This window comes from Myxocyprinus asiaticus, chromosome 8 (genome assembly GCF_019703515.2).
Source record: "Myxocyprinus asiaticus isolate MX2 ecotype Aquarium Trade chromosome 8, UBuf_Myxa_2, whole genome shotgun sequence".
NCBI lineage: Eukaryota > Metazoa > Chordata > Actinopteri > Cypriniformes > Catostomidae > Myxocyprinus > Myxocyprinus asiaticus.
Genome location: NC_059351.1, coordinates 17,281,774 through 17,296,851, shown reverse-complemented (window position 1 = coordinate 17,296,851; position 15,078 = coordinate 17,281,774). Strand labels below are relative to the sequence as shown.

The 15,078-nt window shown below is 35.6% G+C and overlaps 1 protein-coding gene across 1 annotated transcript in view; it reads left to right on the top strand.

Moving 5' to 3' along the window:
- LOC127445109 (receptor tyrosine-protein kinase erbB-4-like) overlaps positions 1–15,078 on the top strand; it is a 342,336-nt gene that overhangs the window by 167,485 nt on the left and 159,773 nt on the right. The window contains exon 2 of the mRNA XM_051704908.1: positions 3,697–3,848. Coding sequence (XP_051560868.1) covers positions 3,697–3,848 — 152 coding nt within the window. The remainder of the gene's footprint in view (positions 1–3,696; positions 3,849–15,078) is intronic.

The window sequence follows — 15,078 nt, the reverse complement described above, 5'->3', positions numbered from 1 at the left end:
TTTGAATTTGGTGATAACCTTTACATGGTTTGAAAACTGAAAATAAAAATATCACACAAAACAGTCAAAAACTTTTTTTCTTTTTTTTCTTTTATAATTTAAGACAACTGTGAGGTTATCCTAAATAAGATGTTATTTACGATGATTTTTAAGAACAATTTTTCCTGAGAATTTGAATGTGTCTAACGTTTTTTCTTAAAAACAATCTTAAGAAAAAAGATAAGAACTTTCTTAAGAAGTTTTTTTGGGAATACAACATATTTGTAACTTTTTCCTTAAGTTAGAAATTAAGAAGAAAATGGTTGTTAAGAAGAAATTTCTTCTTAAGAATGTTTCATGAATCCGGCCCCTGGTATGTTGTCATGCAAACAGCAGAGCTCGATGCAAACATAACCATAATGGTAAAAATGTATACAACATGCAAATATAAATGTAATGCCAGCTGTAGAAGAGGAGGTTTGGGGGATATTCTAATTATCATAATTATTTTGTTTCCATTTCAGACATGCGCCAGGTAACGTGATACATAACGTGTAGATAGGCATGGCTGTAGTTAGCTACTACATGTTAGGCCATTTTAAATTAAGTTTTGTCTGCCTTCTGGGACAATTCTCAAGTTCATTAGTAAGTCCAGCAGCACCAGTGCAGACCCTGATAATGCTGAGTTAGTAAGTGCCCTGCCAACTGACCCTACACACTGCCCTTATGTTACTTTTATTTATTGAAATTTGGCACCTTACATACCGTTGGCTTATTGTCACTATAAATAGTAATAAATACTAATGTTCCTTAAAATTAACTGTTTAAAATTAATTATTTACTACGAACCTGTTCTGTAACACAGGCTTAATGGATGGGGGTATCGTTTTGGGGGTTATGGACAAACTGATGGGATGCCCCCACACAAAGTATTGCTATAGGGCCCTCAAAAGGCTAGGACTGCAAAAGCATATAAAAGAAGCTGGGTGCTAGTATTTTACCTGTATAGCTTTAATCTTACTACGTAGGCCTACTAATTGTATTCTCTGCATTAAGCCCCAGTGAAAATGGGATAGTCTTTGGGAATTAAATTACTTTACGGTCCCAATTCCCACATTTCAAAAATGATGCTATGAGGAAAGAAAGAAAAGCAAGGGGAAAAAACGACCTTTGGCTCACATTTTGCTCTATGCTGTGCCTTCTCAGAAACAAATGAACTCCACCACAAAGCAGACCTGTATTTGCAAGATACTGCAGTAGCTGCCAGTAGATTGTTCTCTTTGTCAGCTGCTTTTCTCACCCATAGATATGTGGTGTATTCAATATGGAAATCTATTCTCCATTTGTCCAGCAGAGGTCTAAATCTTGAGCTGTGTACACACTATGACACTGCTGTGTCTCCCGAGACTCCCTAACTCTGACGGTGAAGGAATTTAGTTGGGAAGGGCGTAATTTGTCCACAGCAATAATATAGAGTGGTCCACTCTGCAGGCAGTGGGCCATAATATAGCTTGCTGTAATGCACAGAAACAGTCGCCCTCCGGGGTTCAATAATTGCTTATTACTCCTGCCTGCACTTCAAACCCATTACCATCAGCCCAGTGGCCACCCACATTATAAGGGCAGCACAAATGCTTCTGCTCCGCTATCGACTGGAGTTTTTGTAATTCGCTAAGCCTGTTGAATAAATGCCCTGTTTGTGGTCATGGTTCCACAGGTCCATGATCTAATAGATGATGTTTGGGAATTGTCCTAGCCAGTTCTCATTTGTCTTGAGAACTGGTCAGTTTTCAGCAACAGTTTTTATAGGTTAGTTCTGTTCCACTAATTTGATTGGACAAACGGTGTTCCAACACCGATTTGAAGTGGATCTACATCTATCTACTGAAGCTAGTTAGCTGGATAACTAGCTAGATTGATAGTTAGCTATCTAGGTCTTGCTAGCTAGCTTTCTAACAAGAGAGAAAGATATACCTGCTGACTAGCTAGATAGATCAATGTAGATCCATTCCACTAATTTTACTGGACAAACAGCATTCCAGTATAATTTTGAAGAGTATCTACATCATTCTTCTTTAGCTATTTGGCTGGATAGTTAGATAGATAGTTAGCCAGCTAGAACTATCTAACTAGCTTGCTAGCTAGAGAGAGAAAGGGAGATCTAGCCTGCTAGCTAGATAGATGTAGATCCATTCTACCAATTTTAATGGACAAACTGTTTTTCAAGAGTGCTGGAAATATAGCTAGATCTAGCTAGTTAGTTAGCTAATTAGCTTGCTAGCTAGATGTAGATCTGTTCCACGAATTTAATTGGACAAATGGCATTCCAAGAGTTGTTGTTGCTGTTGCTGGTAGTCCTTAGATTTTGAAGATGATGCATTTTGTCTGTGCTAATGTCTGTGGACCCTTGAGTGGCTCTACAGTTCCAGTTTGGATCGGCAGAGTTTTGCACAGGTAGGGCACTGGAAGACACTTTCTGTTGCTGGATTTGCAGCAGGTATGTGGCAGCTGTTGTGAGCAAAGCTGATCCTCTAGCATTTTTACAGCTGTGTAGGTAACTGCTCGAAATCTTTGTCGACCGGTCACCACTTCCTCCAGCTATGATGGGGTTAGGGTTCCCATCCATCCCATAAAACACAGGATCGTCCCGTTTTTAAAGATGAAAAGTCGCGTCCCATATCGAATCAGTATGGGATGTGATTTGTCCTGTATTTTAAGCTGGTCAGATGGTGTCACGGCCAATAATTTGACTTTTATATTTGTTGTTAATGTTGCCTAATACAGGGTAAGGGACCATCTAAAAAGTCCACACATTGTGCTAAAATGTCCTAATACTGTCCAGGGTGTGATAAAGGACCGTCTGAAAAGTCCACATAAGTGACAACTGCCAGATGCTTAATGTGGAGGCAGTAGGTAGTCCAGGACTCGCAGTGATGTGAGAACAACTGCTCTAAAGACTTTGAGCTTTGTGGCCAGGGGTGCGTTGTGATTATTTACTACCCTGCAGCGAAGTCTTCCAAGATTCGTTGATGTAGATCCATTCCACTAATTTAATTGGACAAACGGCTTTCCAATAGTGGTGGATATCTATCTATCTATCTATCTATCTATCTATCTATCTATCTATCCATCCATCCATCCATCCATCCATCATTAAGTAATATTCAGCAAAAACAGTATGTTATGTGAACATTTAGCTTTATGCCAAGCAAAAATATTATTTCTAATTATGTATTGCACTTATGTTTTATGATGAATATCCATGTTAGATCCATAAATGTTTTTTGTTTTTTGTTTTTATTTATTTTAATTTTATTTTTATATGAACTTTGATATTAGGGTAAACACGTACTGCAAAAATCTTACTCTTAATAACAATTTTTGTATTGTTTTACTGTATTAAATCCTTAAAATACATTTACTTGAGAAGCTACACTGCATAAGATATTTAAGCTTTTTCAAAGAATGTATATTTAGTAAGTGCATTATGTCTCAATGTACAGGCAGATTTTTTGCACATTATTCACTCGTTTATTGTAAAAAACAAGTAAAAAAGTCTGCCAGTGCTGAAGTAGTAATCCAAAGAATACATTACAAATGACATTTTACAGCATGTATTCTGTAATCTGTACTGAAATACATGTTTAAAGTAACCTTCCAAACCCTGTCCATAGTATATCACAATAATCTAAATCTATCTGTCTCTTTTTCCTACAGTTTGTCCTGGCACCGATAATAAGCTCAGTACACTGTCTGATTTGGACCAGCAGTACAGAACTCTCCGTAAATTCTACGAGAACTGTGAGGTTGTCATGGGTAATCTGGAGATCACCAGTATTGAACGGAACCGCAACTTGTCTTTCCTCAAGGTGTGTAACTGCAGCTAAAGATGGGCAGACTGACAGATGGGTTTAAAAAAATTAAAAATACGGAAAAGTCAGGAATGGTTCAAATTTAGTTTTGCAGCTTGGACAAACTAAACCTTTTATTACAATGACACAAATGAACAAAATATAATGCATTATTACTTGACACTAACAGCATAGTATATATAAATATATAAATAACAGAGGACTATTTGCTCTCCATATGAACACTCTAGTAACACAACATTAGAGATCTAGCCATCGTGTATTTATGCATTTCAAAGGATGTTGGAGCTTTTAGCAGTCTTTTGTACAGGGACTTCAATTACTGGTAAAACTGATGCTAAATAGCTCTTTCAAATTAGCATTAATGGATGTTCCTTTTCGCTCTGGTTCCAAAGTTGGCTTCAGTTTGCTTATAACTGCAGAAATAGAGCAACACCTGTAAACAGCTGGTTTGCACACTAAAAACAAGTATATTACTCATTCACAGAGAATTTTACTTGCTTTTGAGTCAAATAAATCAGTGTGCAAATTCATTATAATGGTCCTAATGTATAAGGATAATGAAATGGGGACAGCTCACATAGTATAGCATGCATGAAAACTTCAGATTCTCATCAAAGTGTTTAGTTAGAGGGAGTAACTACAGCAAATTTTAGGGCAGGAAGTAAGTATATTTTGAAGGAATAGTTCACTCAGATATGAAACTTCTGTCATTATTTACTCACCCTAATGTTGCTCTAATCCTGTATGAGTTTCTATGTAAAATAAAAGGTGTTTATTGGCCATAATGTAAGTGATAAGTGACTTCAGTCTGTCAAACTTCAAAAAGAACACAAAACACCATAAAACCATACTAAAAATAATTGATCTGACTCATGCACTATATCTCATGTCACTTATTCACTCTCAAAACAAATTATATTAATAAAGTAAAGTGCCTTAAATATGGCGGATACATCAATAACATCAATCCTCATTGGTTCTCTTTGTATCTCATGACCGAACATCATGCCATCACATCGCATACCATGTCGCATATTTGGTCGTGAGAAAGTCAAATGAAATGCATTGAGCTGCATTCAGATCTCAAGATGTATTTGCCGACTCATCTATGCTTAATAGTTTCATTGTTTAAATCAATTGATACCTAACATACAAAATGAAAACCACCTCAGCAGTATCTATAAAATGGTTTATAAAAATCCTTTTCCAGTTATCACGAACAACTAAAAAAGGAAGAGCAAAGACTTTTCTCAAATATACAAAGGGACACAATAAAACTTGCCTTTAACAGGACTTTAACAGGGAAGGCAGATCAAATTACCTGAGAGATGTTGCTACACAGGTATGTCTGTCTCAGCATGGACAGCGTGGATATATAAGCACTGCAATAGCACAGCAACAAATGCAAGACGGCGATTGTCTTTGTCAGTTCCTGACGTTAACACAATCTGGCAGCTCAGACAATGAGCCACTCTCGTATTCCCACAAAGCAGCCATGGAGGGAGCCAGCAGCCTGATTGATCAGACTTTAATGAAGAGTCCGTCAAACCCTGTAACATCATTAGCCACTGATGAAATGCTCAGGCCTTGACCAGGATACAACCTGACAGCCGACCATGGGTCAACTTGACAGGCCAAAGTGACACGACCTGACGATACAAGCACTGATCTACAGACGCAGATCAGATTGATGGGGAAACATTAGGGCTTCAGACCTCTGAAACAGGTTCACCCACAGTGCTGAACTGAAATCAGTCATGGCCATAGTAATATTTTGCATTGTGCCAACTGTAGGACTATAGAAATAAAGAAGTGGGTGGAATAGCAATTAGTATAAAAAGAAGGATCCTAAAAATTGCCATGTCGTAGTGGGCCAGGCATTGGCTCCTAATGGTCAGGTATGATGAGCTTATAAACCCCATGAAGTGACTTGACAAGACCTGTGATGACACATTGTCATGTGTATTCTGTTGATTCATGTCTTTTATTTTGAAATTCTAGTTCCTGTTTCCTGTCATGTGTTCCTGTTTCCCTAGTCATGTGATTTCTGTTTTCCCTCCATGTTCTTGTGTCATGTTTTCATTGGTTTATTGTTTAATTAGCTTGTTATGAGTTCTGTTTGTTCATTGGTTTATGTTCCCCCATGTCCATGTATTTAAGCCTCATGTTTTCCATTGTGTGGTTGTCAAGTATTGAATGTGATTGTATGTGTTTGTCAAGCCATAGTCAAGTCAAGTCAAGTCAGATTATAGTCAAGTGCATGTTTATGATTTATATTTCACGTTTCTAGTTAGGGTTTTTTGGTTCACGTTTATAAATAAACTGCACTTGGGTTCTTCATCTTCACGTCATCGTCATCTTCGTCTTTGTCATCATTGTCAGCAGTTCCAGCATACGTTACACACATTTACTTTTTGGGCAGGAATTTTGAGCATGAAATACTGAAGGGGTAGGATCATGTAAACTGTCTGCATAATTATTATACATTAAAAATAATTCATTATAAATGAAATGATGTATGTATGTATGTATATATATATATATATATATATATATATATATATATATATATATATATATATATATATACACATGCAGCCACTAAGTGCCCAGTATATAGATGGGAACTCCTTCAATACTGTTTAAAAAGCATCCCAGGGTGATACCTCAAGAAGTTGGTTGAGAAAATGCGAAGAGTACATTTCTGCTAAATCTAGGCAAAGTGTGGCCACTCTGAAGATGCTAAAATATAACATGATTTATTTTGGATTTCTTTTTTTTTTTTTTTTTTGTCACAACATAATTCCCATATTTCCATTTCTATTATTCCATAGTTGTGATGACTACTATTATTCTAAAATGTGAAAAAAAATAAAAAAATAAAATAAAATAAAATAAATAAATAAAGAATGAGAAAGTGACCCTAAACTTTTGAACGGTACTGTATATATATATATATATAATTATACATTAATAAGAAAATGAACTAACAATACATAAATAAAAATGAGAAAATATTTGACTATATTATGTTATTCAAAAGGACAATGTTGTCACTTCAAAGTTTGCAGCATTGCAACATTGCATGACTGCGCACTTACTGGTTGTAGCATTCAAAGTTGCATCTTATCAGTCATAATCATATATTGTAAATGTATTAAAATCACATCATATCTATATTAATATACAATAAACTGTGCATCTGCTCAGAAGTATAATGTGATTTATTTTTTTTAACAGTTTGCATTAAATAACTCATGCTGGTGTTAGTCAGACTTTACTCCTCTGCCACAATAATGTAATGCATATATATATATATATATATTATTATTATTATTATTTATTTATTTATTTATTTATTTTTGACCAACATATTTAAAACATATAGTAAATACATTGTAAACAGCATGGTTGAAAGGAATATATTTTCCTTTATTAAAAAATGTATAGCAAACATTTTGGTTAGAAAAAACCAAAGGTAACCTCAGGAGAAATACAGGCTGCTCTGGAAAAAGACGGTGTGGTTGTTCCAAGGAGCACAATACTTGTTGACCCCTCTCCAAACATAGCGCTTATGGTTGTGACCATAAAGCTCTATTTTGGTCTCGTCACTCCAAATTACAGTGTGCCAAGTTGTTGCTGGGCATATTGTAACCGGGCTTTTTTTGTGGCATTGGATTCATTCTGGCAACTTGACCATGCAGCTCATTTTTGTTCAAGTATCATCGTATTGTGCTCCTTGAAACAACCACACTGTCTTTTTCCAGAGCAGCTTTTATTTCTCCTGAGGTTACCTGTGGGTTTTTCTTTGTATCCCAAACAATTCTTCTGGCAGCTGTGGCTGAAATCTTTCTTGGTCTACCTGACCTTGGCTTGGTATCAAGAGATTCCCGAATGTTCCACTTGTTAATAAGTAATTGAACAGTACTGACTGGCATTTTCAAGGCTTTGGATATATTTTTATATCCTTTTCCATCTTTATAAAGTTCCATTACTTTGTTACGCAGGTCTTTTGACAGTTCTTTTCTGCTCCCCATGGCTCAGTATCTAGCCTGCTCAGTGCATCCATGTGAGAGCTAACAAACTTATTGACTATTTATACACAGACACTAATTGCAATTTAAAAAGCCACAGGTGTGGAAAATTAACATTTAATTGCCATTTAAATCTGTGTGTGTCACCTAGTGTGTCTGTAACAAGGCCAAACATTCAAGGGGATGTAAACTTTTGATCAGGGCCATTTGGATGATTTCTGGTACCATTATGATTTAAAAAGGAGCCAAACAACTATGTGATAATAAATGGCTTCATATGATCACTTTCCTTAAATAAAAGACAGTTTTTTTGCATGATCAGTCATATTTTCAAAATCAATGCCAAAATTTCACAATTTCTGCCAGGGTATGCACACTTTTTAGCACAACCGTATATATGTGTATATATGGGGTCATATTCACATGGTGGCGGTAACCCTGTATTCACATGCAGCTTTTTGGACACTATACATAATTGTTTTTATTTTTTTATTTATTTATTTTTTAATTCTGAACTAATTGCCAGAGTGTTAGAGTGAAATAATGTGTTCATACCTCATATATATATATATATATATATATATATATATATATATACTTTTGAATTTTGAATTTTGTTAGTCTAGTTACCAAAATGATAAAAATGTGAGCTACTGTTGTTGGTAATGCAGCCTGTTATAAAATCTTGCAACAGTAGTAGTTATTGCAGTAATTTAATGCAGTTTAATGTTAATGTAATAAAGGTTACAGCAACAATAGCAATAACAATAGATAAAATAGGGTACTATTAGTTGTGAATGCCGTTTCATGTTGATTTTTAACATCCATGCAAAAACCCTATTATTCTTATCTATTACAATTCATGCATACAATTTTATTTAAATACAGCATCACCCCCCCCCCCCCCCCCCTTAATTACTATGTTTCCAATGGTCTGTTATCTTGTACTCTTTCCTCTTGGGGAGATATTTTAATAGCTCTGCTATGTGATTATTTTACTAAAATGCTCTGCTTATCTCCACTTATTTCCCTTTTATGCTGCATGAAATCCACTTGCTTTCTCTTTTAATTAGGATGTAATCAAAAACTGGGCCTGTCATTAATCAAAGCCACCCAAATGAGAGGGGATTGTTTGACTCACTAGCCTTAATACAGGTGTGTGTGAGTACTTTTTTGTGGTTTATGAGGACCTTTTTTTTTTTAGGTTATACATTAGTAGGTACGAGGGTATTAGGCTATAAAGGTGGTTTTATGAGTACATCCCTTGTGTTCCCGTAATTCAAACGGCTTAAAAAACATACTAAGCAATGTTTTTTTTGAAAATATAAAAATGGCAAAAGGTTTCTGTGAGGGTTAGGTTTAGTATAAAACTCATTATGTCTATGGAGAGTCCTCATAAGGACAGCTACACCAACATGTGTGTGTGTGTTTGTGTGTTCGCCTGATATTTCAAGGTTGAGTCATTAAACAAACCGAGACACAAGATGTCAGTCCTATTTGTTTATCTGACTTTAGCACATCAGTTCACTACAAATGAGTTGAATAAATGCACTGAACTAATTTTCCAGAAAAAATAAATAAAAGAAAAAAGAAAAGAAAAAGAAATATCCATACATCCACAGATTAATTGTTTGTGTATTGAACTCTTTTTCAGTATTTCTGTCACATTTTCTAGTATAATATCTAAACACCCACAAAGTAATTGTTTAAATGCACTGCACTCATTTTCTTTATCAGTATTTTTGTGTCACATTTTCCAGTTAAATATCTAAACATCCACAAATTAGCTGTTTAAATGCACAACACTGATTTTCATCATGAGAACTGCTAGGCTCATTTTCTAGAAAAAATTTTGTTTAAATGCACTGCACTAATATTCCTAATTATGGTAGTATTTTTGTTTCATTCCCAGTAAAATATCTAAACATCCACAAATTAATTGCTTAAATACACTGCACCAATATTCCTCATCAGTATTTTGGTGTCATTGTCTAATAAAAATATCTAAACGTCCACAAATTAACTGTTGACAGTAAATGCACTACACTCATTTTCCTAATTAGTGTTTTATTTCCCTTTTAAAGTAAAAAGGTCTAGACATCCACAAATTGTTTAAATACATTGAAATAATTTTTCTAATAATTTTTGTCTAATTTTCCAGTAAACTATTTAAACACTCAAATTAAATGTTTAAATGCACTGATCTCATTTAATTAGTATTTTGTCTAATTTCAAGTAAAAATATCTAAACATCCACAAAATAATGACTTAAATGCACTGCACTAATTTCCCTAATAAGTATTTGTAAGGGGGTTTAGAGGAAAGGAGGAGGCGAGAACCGGCTTGACAACTTAAATAATAATTTATTAAACAAAAACCCAACCAAAAACACACAACTAAAAACACAGCACAGCTGTCTGTAATTCTCTCTCTCTCTCTCGAACTGTCGTCCCCGGCCGCCTTTATCCCTCGCGCGCCCCATCAGGCTGATTGGGGACCGGGTGTATCTCATTCCAGCCCGGCCCCGCCCTCCTCAGCTCTACAGTATTGTTGTCTCATTTTCCTGTAAATATATCTAAACATCCTCAAATTAACTGTTTAAGTGCACAACACTAATTTTACTAGTAAAAAATATTATTTAAAAGCACTACACAAATTTTCCTTATTAGTATTGTTGTCTAATTTGTCAGTAAAAAATCTAAACATCCACAAATTGTTTAAACGCACTGCACTCATTTTCCTAGTCCATATTCCAGTAAAATATTTAAACACTCACAAAAGTAATTGTTTAAATGCATTGCACTCATTTCCCTAAATTAGGTCTCGATTTCCAGTAAAAAAATAAAAAATAAATAAATAAACACCCATAAAACAATATATATTTACTTAAGAAGCAAAATGACAGAAAATGACACAATTATATAAAGCCTTGTTTTGAGAGAAATCTATCAAAATTTAGTTTTTTTTTTTTTTTTTTTTTTTTTTTTTTTTTTTACTGTGAAGCGGTAAACAACTAGATGCAGTCTTTCATGTTTATCTTAACTTATATTCTTGTCTTCTACTGTTGTATCCACTGTTTTCTGGGGGAGTGATTGCATCCCACTCCTCCCCATATCTATTTTCACCCACTAGATCTTTGCTGTACTGACATGTCCTTTTCCAAGAGGCAAATGAACCAGGGTGTAGTTTTACTAGAGATGGCTCTACTTGACTTCTGTACCTCTCATTTACAGATGTAGATTTCCAGTACCTCCTCGCTAGCACTAAACTCTCTAAAATCACTTCAGTCTGACATAATGTGCCCAGTGAGAAAGAACAGGGGTTCAAGAGGACTTATAGGAGAAAATGGTAATTGTGTCGGTGGTCTAATAGCACCATCTCATTATCCATCTGCCCTGTCACTGTAACATTGTCAGAGTAGAGGGTTGCAATGCAGCTGCCAGCTTGCTAACATTAGTGTAATAATAGCTTTTTTATAGGAAATTAACACATTGCTAGATTAAGTGTCTCTTTACCTTTTCGAAAAGCTACCAGAGGCTTATTTGTCTGTAAGCATATTATTGTTTACTAATTGCACACTTTAACTTCCTTTATGCTTGAAATACTATAAAAAAATAAAGGTAATTGTAGTGGCTCCCGTGGTCATACAGTATGTTCAAGTAACTTTCTTGTCATAACTTTTCTACTGAGGCACCTGGTGTCATTTTTATGAATGCAATGAGCCGAACAGTCAGCATTGCCGCAGAGCTCCATCTTTTGCTTTAGACAGTCAATTACTGTTTTCACAGCCATTTTTCAAGGATCGTACTGTATATCTGTCAGTAATATCACCATTATTTGAGTCACACTTTTAAAAGTGTCCTAAATCATTCAAAGGAGGTAGAAGTTCAAGTTTGTTTTCTGTGGAATAAAGGTTTTAAAGATTTGCACTGTTTGGAGGATCAACATGAGGAAATGTGGCAGTGATTAACTTTTTCTAAATTTAATCAATTAACTAATTACTAAGTTTATTTATTTTTTATTAATGGGCTTATATAATGTTACAAGCATGAGTATTAATGTAAATCATGATTAAACTTTTGTACAACATAAACATGAGTGCCCATAGTTTGTATCTGGTCTCATAGAACCATGTTACTATACCTCCATTTTTTGCAAAATGATTTTTACGTGGCTCATTGTACATATCGCAGCAGTTTCCAGGTGAAATGAACACTAGAGATGCTACAACAACGACTTTTATTCCCTTTCACACAAATCACAAGAAAAACAGCAGATTATCAGTTCAGAAACACATACTTTTCGCTCTGTTCCTCACAGAATGCTATCTTAAGATGGCAAAACACTTTTACTATAGCGCATGACTTGTATGGCAATACATTTTAACGTTGGCATTGTAAAACCAACTAGATTTACAAGCATGTTCGAGAGCTAGGCTACGAGTCCTAAAGAGCCTGCAAGTCAACACATGAGCTGAAAGTGTTATCAAAGCACCACATAATTATGTGTTTGCTTCGGTGATCATGTTTTTTATTTCACATTTGTTTTCATGACAACATCAGTAAAGTTTAGGTATAGAGTATTAACCTTAAAAACCAAATGGTTTTGGGAGAAATCTTTACTCACTTTTAGTGCCACTCTGTGGATATTTTGCCTCAAAACTGCCATGATACATATATAAGGAGCCATGTAATATATTTTTTCATGAGATCAAGCTCAACAAAAGAAATCTTCTCAAAATTTGTCTTAGACAGCAAAATAGGGGCCAAAATCAGTGCTCGAATTGGGGGAGGCATTAGGGACCCCCCATAAGAAGTCAAAAATAGACTTGGGGTGTGGGGCAGGGTAGGGGGGGTCCCCAAATATTTGTATTTTAGTAAAGATAATAATGACAAATACTATTTAATTTACACAGTTAGGATACGGTACATTTCGTGAATTATTTACAATTATCAGGGCTAGTGTGAGCGTTTTACTCCTCCGGGGGGGTGGGGTTGGGGGGGGTATGGCTGGGTAGCTCAGTGAGTAAAGACACTGACTACCACCCCTGGAGTCGCGAGTTCAAATCTAAGGCATGCTGAGTGATTTCAGCCAGGTCTCCTAAGCAACCAAATTGGCCCGGTTGCTAGGGAGGGTAGAGTTACATGGGGTAACCTCCTCATGGTCGCTATAATGTGGTTCTCGCTCTTGGTGGGGTGCATGGTGAGTTGTGCGTGGATGCTGCGGAGAATAGCGTGAAGCCTCCACACACGCTACGTATGTCTCCATGGTAACGCGCTCAACAAGACACATGATAAAATGCGCGAATTAATGATCTCCGATGCGGAGGCAACTGAGATTCATCCTCTGCCACCCGGATTGAGGCGAGTCACTACACCACCACGAGGACCTAGAGTGCATTGGTGCATTCCAAATTGGGAAGAAAAGGGGAGAATAAAAAAAAAATATGGTCAGCGTTTTGAATAATGACGGATTATTCTCATGCTCACGCAAGATTCGGAGAAAAATAGCTAAATTAAAATGTGCGAATCCATATATGCGTGATATCAGTAAATAGCATTTTAGCATCCTCGTCTAACTCAGCGTGATAAACAAAATCTCAAACATAAAAAATAAATACAAAATAAATAAATAATGAAATGCCACTCTACCAATAACAGCCTCTTTGCACAACTGTGTGAGGATGACGGCACCAAATTTACAGTATTCTGCTTCTGATACGCTGGCTGTCGCATGGACAAGTGCTTGTGGGTTTCTTTTTCTTGGATCTTCAATTGTCATGAAAATTCTATAACATCATAACCACACACTCCAAGACTGTAAAAACCTCTTAAAGTAGATACCTTGTTGATGCTTTATAACAAGACAATCAAGCAGCTGCATGGCTATGTGTAATAGACCAGTAGAAATGTCAACCACTCGAAATGTATGAAATATCATGTCTATCACGGTTATGCAAAATCCGTGGCAATGCACGTTCACAAAAATCATTGTATTATAATCATAATTTTGCATTTCTCAAGGCGACTGATGATAGTGCTCTCTTGCGCTCGCACACAAACAAACACATAGAGCACGAGGAGAGAGACTGTGCATCCATGGCAGTGATATACTTTATGTGTAGACTTATATATAAGTAGAGGGGGCTTCAATGTAAAAAGGTTGGGAACCACTGGTCTGGCATATTTCCATAGAAAAACAATAAAATTAAACAGCATATACAGACACAGAATTGCTTCTTTGTGGTAGTTTACATTATATAAAATATATTAATATTGTATAGCTTTCATGAATACCCCATTAAGCATTTTTGCATTATACAACCCTTAATCGACAGTTAAAACTGAAAATACATGAATGTAGTTATGAGTGTCATGGAAGTTTGATTTGAAAGATTTCATTGTTGATGAACTAGCTACTAATCTGTTAAGAATTAGGCCTACTTAAAATATATGTTTGTTAATGGCAAATGGAAGTATAAAGTTTCATCAATATATTATTAGTTTATTAGTGGCTTAAGGAGATATGTCAGGACTGATGTAGTTTGGTGCTGCCTATAAGGTTAATTTAAGAAATAATAATTTGAAAAAGGTTTATGGCCAAAATAACAGTGTACACCAGGTTTTAGAAAGTGACTTGTAGCCATTCAGGTTAACCACTGCTATGTCAGTCTCATTTTATCCAACGGTTGGCAAGGTCTCAGAGGTGAAATTAATTCCTTACCGCAATTACAGACACCCGAAAATTATTACAGCTACATGAAAAGGTCTGACAATAATTGAATGCACAGCATTTGTGTGAATGATTCAACTGTGCATCTTAATCTTCCAAACTGGATAATATTGACCCAGACATTGATGAAGCTGATGTGTAATTAATGTACTAAATCAATTGCACAATATCTAGATCTTTTTGCATCTTGCCTGGGGAGTCATGTAGCATAAAACCAATGTACAGTAGTAGAGCTACATTTCTAGAGAGAAGATTCGTTTTTCAATGAATCACTTTGAATGTTTAATTTAATGCATTGAGATTCATAGCTACAGTATATTCAGAACTGTAGTTTTGGTTTGTATTTTTAATGCCAACACTCCAATGGGTGAGTTATTTGCCATAGTTCCTGAAGATACTCGTAAAGGTCATGATTGCCATTCAAATGAAGGTAATGATTGTCTGAAGCACCATGCACT